This window comes from Mugil cephalus, chromosome 2 (assembly GCF_022458985.1).
Source record: "Mugil cephalus isolate CIBA_MC_2020 chromosome 2, CIBA_Mcephalus_1.1, whole genome shotgun sequence".
In the NCBI taxonomy this organism is placed as follows: Eukaryota; Metazoa; Chordata; class Actinopteri; order Mugiliformes; family Mugilidae; genus Mugil; species Mugil cephalus.
The window spans coordinates 4,214,961-4,227,903 of NC_061771.1; the positions used below are offsets into that span (position 1 = coordinate 4,214,961).

The 12,943-nt window shown below is 37.5% G+C and overlaps 1 protein-coding gene across 1 annotated transcript; it reads right to left on the reverse strand.

Moving 5' to 3' along the window:
* Positions 1 to 4,093: 4,093 nt before the first annotated feature.
* LOC125004419 (ecto-ADP-ribosyltransferase 4-like) lies at positions 4,094 to 5,011 on the reverse strand. The gene has a single exon (XM_047579003.1). It carries the CDS (start codon positions 4,993 to 4,995, stop codon positions 4,249 to 4,251), a length of 747 nt encoding a protein of 248 aa, XP_047434959.1. The 5' UTR covers positions 4,996 to 5,011; the 3' UTR covers positions 4,094 to 4,248.
* Between the last annotated feature and the right edge of the window lie 7,932 nt (positions 5,012 to 12,943).

The following is a 12,943-nucleotide window of genomic DNA, read 5'->3' on the forward strand; positions in this document are numbered from 1 at the left end:
CACACCTCCACCACCACCTGGCTCACACACCGCGTTGCAAAAAAAAATTACATACATTTACATACACATGTTGGGTGTACTGTGAAATAATTTGTGGTTAATAAAAAAAAGTTTATTTAAATAAAAATTATGCGTGCCCCACCCACGCCCCCATTATTAAAATCGTACAACGCAGGCAATGCATATTATAAACGTAAAACAATGTGTGTTTTAATTGCGGAAATTAAACAAATTATAAACGTAAAACAATGTGTGTTCCATTCCCCAAAGTTGTTTGGGCAAGAAAGCTATTTCAACCGGCGGGGCTTCCGGCGTCTCAGCCTCTGTGTCAGCACCAATGGTCGACACTGACACAGAGGCTGACTGGCGACCTGCAGTGTACTGGTTCACTTGAAGAACGAATGACGCAACGCGAATCAGTAGATCAGTAGCAATTACTGACTGGATCACTCTCCTCAATCACTGACTATATTCCTCCATTTGCTGCAGTACAGGCTTAAGACCCAACACTAAGAGATGCGTTTACAGTCACAAATAAACAGCCTTTGTGACTGTCTATGCTTTATTTCACTGAAATTAATACAAAAAATTATGAAAGTGGAAAATAAATATAAAACAAAATGACAAACACTATTGTATATTTTAACATATTAACACATTTCTAACGATCAAAAATAAAAATAGGCCTCATTCAGTTCAGTGCAAAAAACAAATATATTAATTACAAGAAAATGCCATAAAAAAATAAAGATATGGAACCTGCATTAAAAATATAAGAGGACAACATAAACTTAAATAGGCTTAAATAAGCAATAAAAAAAGAAAATAAATAGCTTAAAAAAAAAAAATATATATATATATATATATATATATATATATATATATATATATATATAAAAACATATAAAAATATATAAAAACTTTCTAAACAAAAAAATAAACAAACACGACAAATGTCAAACAAAGGAGTGATTTGGAGTGGAGCATGCCCCCAGACCCCTCTAGGAGGCCGGTATCTTGTCACCTTTTTTTTTACCCCTGATAAATTTGCACCCCAGAAATGAAGAACAGGAGCTTGCCATTGTTATTGCTAACAATGAAATAAAGCTGAAAAAAATTCAGGCCAATATTTTACCTTGTCTACAACCTTGTCTTTGAAAACATCAGAGCAAACGACATTACATCTATACATCTACTTACATCTATTTCTCAGACTCTGGCTAAACACAGAGTCCCGATGAAGCAGCTTTATAAAGTCCATTTTGAAAGGAACAGTGTTCGCATCGAGGAAATCCCTCACCAATATGTCCAGGTAAGGTTGCTACTGTAAATCTAAAATACACTATACTAATTTTGTGTTTTGCAGTTAACTACTGTGACCCTACAGGGGAGAGTGGGATAAAGTGAGACATTTTTTACATTTGCTGCCTTCTAAGCGATGATATATCAGTAAAATGTACACATTTTCCAGTAATTCAGGATATTTCCTATCAACGGAAAATATCAGAATGTATTCAGGATGAAGGGCAGTGAAAATATGATTGTTTTTTAAAAAGTGGCCCTGTGCCTCAGTTTACCCCAAAGCTGCGGTTAACTGAGACACAAGGCCAGACCTGAGAAATCCAGGGGGTAAAGCGAACCAGCTCGGGGTAAAGTGAATCACTTACCTTTTCCACTCTGAAACTAGCATAACAACACATGTTGTAACATTAAGAAGTGGGGATTGGTCAATTAAGCAATTTTTTTCCCTAAACACTTAAAAGTTACTCTAAACAAAATCAAGTACAACGTAATATAATTCAAAATGTTTTAATTAACATTCAGATGATAGATAGTTAGTTTAGAACAGAGGAGCCTTAGAGCCAGCTAGAAAAGCCTGGGACCCACAAAACAGGAAGAACATCTCAGACTCTACAACTAGGCCTACTCTACATTTCAGTCCTGAAGGTTACAGGGAAAGATGAGGAGTTGCTGTCTCCGTGTGGTTCCTCCAGGCCTTTTAGGTCGAGGCAGCTTCTTCACCACATCACTTTTAGGAACATGTGCCACATTATTTTCCTCTATAGCAAACGTGGGTCTCTTCCACTCTTTCGTGTTTCCCTGGATTCCTCTGAGAAATTGTACCAGCATTTCGCCATCCTCGACTTTCTCAATCATGCCATTGTAACAGATGCTCCTGTGTTTGGTTGAAAAGTTAACTATGACAAAGTCACCCACGGACAGATCTGTGTTTACTGGATCACTTCTCTCACCCTCAGAGCACTCTTCATCAGACACATGATTAAGTGGGACAGGGACATCACTCTCCTCAGAGCTGCTAACTACAATAATTTTCTTTTTGGTTGCTTTCTTTTTGGATTTTCCATCTTCTTTGCTATTTTGCTTTTTCCCTGCAAGTTTATTTTGTCCTTCTTTATAAGTCTTTTCAATTGTCTCAGGAGTATCAGTTAGGATGGCTGTCTTCACACGCTTTCGTTTGGTTTGTGTCCTGGGGGGACATTTGGGAAGTGGTAGGATTTCACGAGGAGACACATATCCAGCTTCGCTGGGAACTCGAGGCACATCTGAGTTAGCTGGCGAGGCACATCCATGTGGACCATGCGCAGTGGATGGATTAGCATCAGCAAGTGAATCATCTGCATGGGGTGGATCATCTGCAGGGGCAGCCTACAGTTCAGGGTTTGGCCAGTCAAACACCAGGGATGGTGCAAACACTTCATCGGGAAAATTTGGTGGTGTATTGCCTTGGCATGATGGCTTTAATAATATTGTGAAATAACATTTCCTTCTAAAATTATGTAGGTCATGTATTATGTATATAATATATGAAGGAAAGTCAAAAATTGAAAACTGAAGGACAAATGACGTGCTTTCAGCTTTCAACATTTCTATGTCAAAAACAAACAAACAAAAAAATCCAAGCCAAGTGCCTGGAGATTCTTGGCACTATGCTACCCTTGACTGAAATGACCTGAAAACGTATCTGCTTGCCGAGAAGCTAAAATTTACTCATATGCATAATAAAGTAACACAATCTTTAAGAGAGGCCAAAGCATTTTTTTTTTTAAACTTTTCCTGCTGAGGATAAAAAGGGTGATGGGAAGAAGGTATGGTAAACTTTAAATAAATCATTAGGTAAAATAAACAACACTGTGCTTGAAATAAGAAGATTATTTACTACTTCAACTTTTGAACTATTGTATCTTGTTTGATCAACGATGAACAGTCCATTTTTCAGCCAGACAAAATAACAGATGCATAAGTGATACAGAATATCAGAGTGCTTAAATGTCCCAAAGCCAATGATATATATGGTGTTGATACAGACTTTGTAAAAAGACATTCTAATGCAAAGGTGTCACTAATACGTCCAATGCAGTTTCTTTTCCGGGCACACCACTCCACTCAATCAGCAAATTGTGCATTTGTTGAATGTGTTAAGTGTCTGTTGAATAAGAATCCCTGTGAAGGAGCTGTATTTCTTGACTTTAAGAAGGGATTTGGCAGTGGCAACCACTAAGTTTTTCTAACAAAACTCACATATTTTTCTGATGATGCTTTACACTGGTTTAAGTCTTATCTATATCATGTCTAACGGAATGTCCGGGAAAAAAGAGGCCGTCTGGTCACCCTACTTTTATACTCTAAAGTAGTAGCCCATTTTAAAGCAGCATTTTATTTATTGTACTGAAATGTTACATGTTGCTTTTATTTACTGTTGTTTATGCTGCTGTGTCTGTGCGTTTATGTTATATCTGAGGACTACACATGGAAATTAGCTTGTAGCTAAATCTGGCATATTTACACAACATCATGAATTGATAATCGTTGATAAATACATTCAAAATAGTTGCTGCTTTGAATATGTAGCACTGTTACTCTGGATTAGTTCACTGTTACATATAAACCGGTGGTAAAAACCTATGGATATTCTGTTGTTGGAGGTGAAGGTGAGATTTGATGTTCTTACTGCTAGTCACCAGAGAAAAAAAAAATAGTTTTATTATTTAAACAAGTTTATTAGTTTAACAACCACTATAAAAAGCTATTATATACATACATACACATATAAAACACATCACAAATGGTGTTTACAATTTGTTACATGAAATGTTTAGGAAAGAGAGAAACTGAAGTCTGCAATAATCAAACAACACCCAAGTGAAAATTTTGAGCTTGAGTAGAATTAATGTAAATGATGTAAAGAGCTGCTTTATGCACACATAGTTTACTGAGCGTAGTTTAATTCTAACGTTCCTTCATTGTGTTTTCTGTTTTGTTTATTTTTTTTACATGCATTTTAATTTTATTTTTTGCAGTTTTGCAGTTTAGATTGCTCTGTAGTCCTGCACTCTCCAGGAAGTAGACCATGTCACACTCTAGATCGTTTTTTTTATTCTTTATTATATTAGTTATTTTGAACATCTCATAGGGAGGGATGAGCACCTCTTTTTCATGACTGAGCTTTGAATAGTCTTTCAAGTAGGCACCTAAGCAGGTCTTAATTTTAAAGCAGGTCTTATCACCAAACTGTGTCAAGTTTGCAAATAATGAGCTGGAGGTAAAAGAACCAAAGCGGATTATTTGGTTGACAGAGCCAGTAAACGCAGCTTTGGTTCTACGGTAAGTATCATGGCATGCTTGATTGGTATTAAGGATCTGTACAGCAGATGTCAGCCAGTAATGTAAGGAGTGGTATTTAAAGGAGGTGCCATAGACTTTTCTGTTTGTCCTGACAGCTTCATTGAATACGTCATAAATCTTTGGATTACCAGCTGTATAGACACAGATTGCTTTCATGTGATCCTTAGTTAATGCCTGATCTATTTTTTCTTTTTTATTTAGGGCGTTCTTTGTGCAACTCTCTGCATTTTTCCAGGCTTTTCCAAATATACTGTTGGAACTGTTCTCTTTTTTAAAGTATCGGTCCTTAACAGTTTGTTCCATCTTAGCATTGCAGCTGAAGTACATGTCATCCACAGCGTCTTTAACCATGCTCAGTGGGATGGCCTGGTTGCTGGTCTAGAGGGAGGAGAAGAAGGCAAAGCTGAGAACAATGGACAGACGCAGACATGCAGTTTGTACAATTATGCAGTGCTGGAAGAAATATGTCTTGATTAAGGACATCAGTATAATATAGAGTTCAAGTAAAATGACTTTTAATGCTGAATGGTCCCTGACACTGTTATCATGTTACATTACTGGTTCCATATAATCCATGTATCATCATTCTAGTAATTTATACCAATCAACAAAATACCACAAGAGAAGTGATGTAGGAATGCCTTTGAATAATCATCACCTGCAAATATAGTGGAATTATTTAATTTCCGTAAGAGTCTTTATCATCAGTCACCGTGTGACTGACACAAATAAAAGTCTGTGTGCACTTTAGAAACTATATAACTTTCTGAATGAACCCTGGTGACTGCCGATATGCATTAAGTTTGAAAATACTGGGCAGATTCCCTTGGTTGGAGTGACCCACTCACCTTCTGGGAGCTGATTGGAAGCAGCCAGAAACATAGCAAACACAGTGGAGCACAAGTCAGCATGTTAAACTTCATCACTGTGGTTAGACAGGCTCTGGATTAACACACACAAGACAAATGTTGGCAGTGAAAATGTACAGGTACACAAAGCTGTTTAAGTACTAGCAATTTATTACTAGTATTTACTTATTTATTACTTACCAAGTGATCTCTTTTTAAATATGATATGACGTCTCCAACTTCAAGCTGCATTCATTTTTTATGTTATATTAGAATATGTTTTGAAAGATGAACTCACCAGTTTTTCAGAGGACAAAGTGTTGAGAACCACTCAGATCAAAAGTTTGGACTCGACAGGTAGTCGACTTTATGGGACTCTACATATATACTCATCACACACATGCGTGCACACACACACTTTGTACATTCACACAACTGTGTGTGTGTGGTAGATGGAAGGTGTTAGAATGCTGTTTCCTCTCAAAGGAAATGAGGTTTATCTTCACCAGAAAAAATGATATACTGCATAGTATGTACTTAGGTTGTAGTTAGGTTGTCTTCAGAAGAAACACCATCCAATTAAACCTAAAAATCTATCTATTACACACCGATAAGTCACAACATTAAAACCACTGATGGGATAAGTCAATAAAATTGGCCATCTTGTGACAATTCAGTGTTCTGCTGTGAAACTTTTGGACCTGACATTCATGTGGATGTGGATGTTGACCTGGCCTCCAAATTCATTCAAACTGATGAAGTATCTGTGAAGTTGAAGTTGTTCTGGAGACTCAAGGGAGACCTACACAATATTAGGAAGATGGTCATAATGTTATGCCTGATTGGGGTACGTTTGTCTACACTAGCTGGGTTTACATGAAACCATATATTCATATTATATTCATATATACAAATGGTTTAGAGGCCCAAACCGAATGAAAAGGCTCCATATAAACACCTCACCTTGGAATAAACATGCCCAAACCAAATGAAATTTCATTCAGTTTCACATGGTACAATATTCCTTTGCCCAAACTGATCGAAGGTCCTGTAAACAGTGAATCTGAATGACGTCAGGCTCTGTTCTGTCTGAGCATGCTCTGTCTTGAGATAAATGCACAGTCATGTTCGAGTGATGTTTCCTCAACTGGTCTGTGGCTCTGCAGAGAGCTTTTTAGTAACAACTCTGAAAGAAAAAGGTCCATCAAAAATGAATTGATGCCTGGATAGTGTGAACAAATTCATAAACACTGGAAAACCTTGAAGACCAGCTACTATAAGGCTGACACGATAGCAAATATGGATACGACCCCACAAACCTTCCAAATCAAGCTGTTGCTTCAATAATAAAAGTGCAAATACAATAGCAACTACTGCTGATTAGATGACAGATCAATTACAGGATGTTTTCATCGATCTCCGCATGTCACACGTACAACAGGCACTCTAATTTACAGCTGACCTGCAACCAATCAATCATAATGAGAAAAAAGTCTCCACGTAAACCCAGCTAATGATAACATATGTTTGAATATGCAGGCTAATTTGCTTTTATATATCAGTCAAAATAATTCACGACTATGAACATTGTCTGCTACTATCTAAAAAAGCATAAAACTGCTATTTTCTCTGCGCATTCAATGGTCTTGGTTTTTTACAGGCATGCAGCACTGGTCATTAACACTTTGACCAAAATAAATCCAAACTAAAGTGTAAATAAGAAGCTTCACAAAGCTCACTCTGGGTTAATGTTGCAGTATAAACTACAAGGAGTTAAATCAAATTACATGACAGTTGTTGAGTTTTAGTTGAGAGGCATTAAACATGCCGAGTTATCAGAAAGCAGTCAGGAATTATTAGTGAACATGTTATTTAGGGCGCCACAAGCTGCTGAATGTTTGTCATAACACAACCGTGACCTATGATATGTCTACAGCACTGATGGAATGACTAGGTGTTGCTTTTGGTGACAAACCCACAGAGAAACATGATTCGGTTTCATTTGGTTGTTCAACTGGCTGTGCTGCCTGCAACTTTTCTGCTTTATCTCTTTCTGACCATGTGTTAGTCAACTGGTGAAAATAGAGTCAGAGAGCAAACTAGAGAGAAGTGACTGGTGAATGTTAGGTTTGCTGTACATTCATCAGGTGGACACAAAAACATTTTCATCTATTCAAAGCTGAACACCAGCATGTGGTATCTAGGTCTTTATTAAAATACCAGCTTGTATGTAGTACGTCCTTCTGTTTGTGGCAGGAATAGTTGTTCTTAAACTAAATGTGAGCTGAAACAGGAAAAGAAAGTATGAGTTTAATTCATTTCTCAAGCTTCCTGTTTCTCAAACCCTTACAGCTACCAAGCATAAGGGATCATGCACAAAAAAATAACGTCTATCAGTGGTTCTATGAAACACATTTAACAGGAATAATAAATTTGAACATGATGAATGTGAAAGCTGCTGAAATACTAAAGAGAGAGAAATGGTGCATAGAAGTGGAAAGCTTGAGTATAGGTGTTAATTCACCTATACGCTAACATTAATGATCATGTGACAAGACATTTGATTTGTTTGATTGATAAAATGGAGGGGTGACCAACAAGAAGACTAATTCTGTGGGAGTAGACCAAAATGTTTCTGTTTTAAACTGTTAAAAAGACCTGAACCTGACTTATGTATTATTGTGGATTTCTAATTAAATATCACGTTTGACCGGGAACATAATGAGTGTTAGCCGAAACAAACACAATGGGAGGGTTAAAAAGCATGTAAGAGCTCACTTTCATTATACTTCATATATTGTTTAACCTTACTGTGTTGGTGTTTATTTTTACATTAACTCTTCAGGGCTCTCTCAGGATAAACAAGGTTGCATCAACAACAAAATTAAACATCCTAACACTGGAGAAGGGATCTGGCCTTCAAAAACTGGTTCATTGTGTAAGACTGTGACTGTGAAGGATGGACTCAGCAGGTGCTTCATCCAGGAGAAGAACAGCTACAGTTATGAGTACATTGTGTCCAAATTTCATGTGTCTATTGATGCCTCCTGAGAACTTCATGAGCAATGACTGTCTTATTATGTACACAACCAGAGGACTGAGTGTTTCAACAGAGACTTGAACAACTGCAGCCATGGTTATACACCCATTTTTCTTTTATGAACTGAAACCCAATAAGTATTCTGGAAATAAATCTTGTTCCTCTCACCTGATAGCTAAAGTTGCTGTCCGATTATTGTCATACATTAAAGACAACTATGCCAAATAAGAGCAGCACTATAATAATCATCTGATATAGATATTTTTGAATGTGCAGGCTAATTGGCTTTTATATATCAGTCAAAATAATTCACGACTATGAACATTGTCTGCTACTATCTAAAAAAGCATAAAACTGCTATTTTCTCTGCGCATTCAATGGTCTTGGTTTTTTACAGGCATGCAGCACTGGTCATTAACACTTTGACCAAAATAAATCCAAACTAAAGTGTAAATAAGAAGCTTCACAAAGCTCACTCTGGGTTAATGTTGCAGTATAAACTACAAGGAGTTAAATCAAATTACATGACAGTTGTTGAGTTTTAGTTGAGAGGCATTAAACATGCCGAGTTATCAGAAAGCAGTCAGGAATTATTAGTGAACATGTTATTTAGGGCGCCACAAGCTGCTGAATGTTTGTCATAACACAACCGTGACCTATGATATGTCTACAGCACTGATGGAATGACTAGGTGTTGCTTTTGGTGACAAACCCACAGAGAAACATGATTCGGTTTCATTTGGTTGTTCAACTGGCTGTGCTGCCTGCAACTTTTCTGCTTTATCTCTTTCTGACCATGTGTTAGTCAACTGGTGAAAATAGAGTCAGAGAGCAAACTAGAGAGAAGTGACTGGTGAATGTTAGGTTTGCTGTACATTCATCAGGTGGACACAAAAACATTTTCATCTATTCAAAGCTGAACACCAGCATGTGGTATCTAGGTCTTTATAAAAATACCAGCTTGTATGTAGTACGTCCTTCTGTTTGTGGCAGGAATAATACTTAAACTAAATGTGAGCTGAAACAGGAAAAGAAAGTATGAGTTTAATTCATTTTTCAAGCTTCCTGTTTCTCAACCCTTAGTAAAAGTAGTAAAAGTAGAATTTCCCCTCGGGAATCAGTATAGTATATCAAAAAAAAAAAAAAAAAAAAATCAAAATGAATTTGCCACATAAACACTGTACACATTAATTCAGTGTAAATCTAAGGAGCAGGAGTCCAGGTTGGAAAGTCAGTGTCACTATTCAAGAATATATGTATCTTGTGGATCATAGCTTTAGTTTAACCATACCAATTTTTAGAGAGAGGAGAAGGACAAGGACCCTTTCAAGGAAATTGGTTTGTCTAATTTAAATTAACTGAGTGTAACTGTGTACCAGCTGGGATAGGCTCCAGCAACCCCCGCGACCCTAGTGCAGGAGTTAACGGTACAGAAGATGAGATGAGATGAGATGAGAACTAATTTTTTACTTTTTTGTGAATTATGTCTAATTTTTTAGGGGGTGAACTTTTTAGTTTTTTTTTTTGTGCACTTTTTCTAGTCAAATATTGTAAACATTATGTTACTGCCATGTGTTTGCATTTGTTGTCAAATGTTAATTTCTTAGGTAATGAAAAACTTTTATTTTTTTTTACAATGTTAATGTAAATTGTAAACAAATGTTTCCCTTTTTGTGAATTATGTCTAATTCTTGAGTAAAATTCGAATTCAATAATAATCAGTCAATAATGAATTTGTGATTATATATTTCATAACATTGTAATAATTATGAATATATGATAGCATAATGAAGAATAATTCAGGAACATCTTTATAGACGTCTTTTCAACGACCTGAAAATGATGGCTTTCAACCTTTCACTTTTCAACCAAATGTAGATGACGTTTGGACGCATAGCAGTGACGTCTTTTCAATGTTTCGTCAATGTCTTTTCAGCTAATTTTTGCTGGGTTGGTTCTGCCGGCTCTGTTTACCGTCTTCTTCTGCACAGATGTTGTCCAGTTAAAAGTCTGATTAAGGTATACATGCCGGAAAAAAAAAGATTGATTTCCAGTCGCATTATCTGTGTGTCTTAGTCTGATAAGGAGAACTCTGATTTTAGTTGGAGTAACATGTTTATATGCACTTAAAATGTCCAGTTAAAGTCAGATTAGGGCAATAACCTGGACTGTTTCTCAACTCAGCCCTGCACAGCTTCTCTTTAAAGTCCTATCGTTGATGATTATCTCAGACCCCTGCGGAAATGCACTTTTTGACAGTTTGTTTGTGAAAGAAAATGAGCTTGCCACTCCCGCGCAGGAAGCCACAGCCTTTTCTTAATTTCCCCCTTTGTAACCAGGAAGCGAGGCGTTTGTTTTTTGAGAGGAGACAAAAGTTGGTGGGGCGAGAGGGGGGGGGGGGTTGGTTTCTGACTCTACACTTTAATCAGTTTATCGATCATCCACAATTACAGCCTTAATTAGTGTTAATTAGGAGCTGATTGTGATTTGGTGAGGGAGAGAAAGATGGACAGGCAGTGGCAGTATAGTGAGAGTGCGATAGTGTGTGATTTAGAAAGGGGAGTGGCAGTTGCAGTGTATTACATGTTCCTTACATCACGTGCACTTCACAGAAAATTGATCATGTCTATTAAGAAGCAACCTTGAAGCCTAACTTTGCTGTAGCAGCTGGGCATCACTGCGTTCATGTGTGTGTATGTGTGTGTGAGGCTGTATTTCTGTGCTATACACTAAGCTTACTTGAGGTATTAGAACAAACTGCAGCCTGACAGGTCCCAAGGCCGTCACCGTAACAGTGTGTAATTACAGTCTGCATGGGGCAGTGTGGTGTATGAGGATGTAATTGCTTAGGTGCCTGGAATAGTGCGCTTCCATCTGCATTTTTGTTGCGTTACAGAATTACAATTAAAGCTTTACTGCCAGAAAAACAAACAAACAACATATCTCGGCTAACCTTCTTAAAGAAAATTAGCTATTTTAAAGAAGGAAAGAAAAAAAGTAAAACACGCAGAGGATTTCTGTTTAAACAGGGCATAATTAAATGCCTCTAACTTTTACTTAAAAACATATACTGACACGCTTTCCCTCAGTAATAAAGTGCTCTTCCCAGCTATAGGCCTGATGACACCGGTTGCCACGGAGACGTGTTGTGCTGTTATAGGATGGAGGGTCTCGACGACAGCTCTTCAGATCCCTGCAGAGGAAACTTTCAGACTTGTTGAAGAAGTTGCCCGCTGTCTCTTGATGGCTCCAGGATGTCTGGGGAAGATGTGAAGATCATGGAAGCAGCAGACAAGAAGTGTGTGGAGGAGAGAGAACGCGTGCCCGTTCTGCATGGGATGTACACTTGTGAGTCATGCACTGCATAAGCATGCAGACTAAATAGCGTAAACGAATCATTTCGGCATTAAAGCTCCCGCAGGTATTCATGTTACTGAAAATAAACATATCCCTGGTGTGCAATCAGAGTAGCAGAGGTAAGTATTATTTCCCAGAAGCTTTAGCCTTCCCTACGAGGTGTGCATAATTAAGAATTGCACTGTAGCTTATGAGCTATGTAGCTTATGAGTTTATGCTTATAGTCAGTGCATGCAAATCAGGCCCAGGAGCTCTACTCTTGTGCAGCTCTATCGCTGCACGGTGTCTGACTGTAATTAAATGAATCTCATTCTAATTCACCCTCTTTTTTTTGCATCTCTAATGAAACTCACTTGTTGAACTATGCAACTATATGCAACAACTTCTTATAATAAATAATTAAAGTGCTTTCTTTTTAGCCTTCATTTGATCGGTGGAGTCAAGAAAGAACACTGAACACTGTAGCCTCAGTTCATATAGGGGCACCTGGTGTTTTTAGCATACATTTTGTAATTCTGCATGAAAAGCCCAGTTTTACTGTATGTGTACCTCATTTGTAAGCCAAGTAGATTTGTGTTAATGGATTAAGTTCTGGCTTTTCTGTAGGCTCACTGTCTTTGATACCTAATTAAATTAGATTCAAGTATACTGCTACTCTTCTGATCTGTAGGCCTTACCAACCAGGTTTTCAACTAATAACATATATAGAGAGATAAATGTTTATGTGCAATTTAATACACGGTTAAAAAAGAAAGAAAGAAAGAAAAAAAAAAGATTTCCTGAATCAAAGCTTGATTTGAAAGACCTGACATTGATTAATAAAATCAAAAATTCAATTGAATCCAATCGGGACCCTGTGAATTTGAAGCTTTATTTGGCTGTATGCTTGATATAAGCTTCAGTGTCCAGGTGTTTCAGGAAAGCCAGAACCAGAGACGGGGGAATAACAACCTTGAGGAGACCCTTCTCCTCCTGACACACAGGTGACTTATCGCAGAGTGAGTGCAGCTGGAGGAGCCACTTCCTGTAGCGTTCTTTGGAGAGTTCTGCTCTG

Excerpts from the sequence above, each read along its gene's own strand:
- LOC125004419 (XM_047579003.1), bottom strand. The coding sequence starts at position 4,995 with ATGGTTAAAGACGCTGTGGATGACATGTACTTCAGCTGCAATGCTAAG.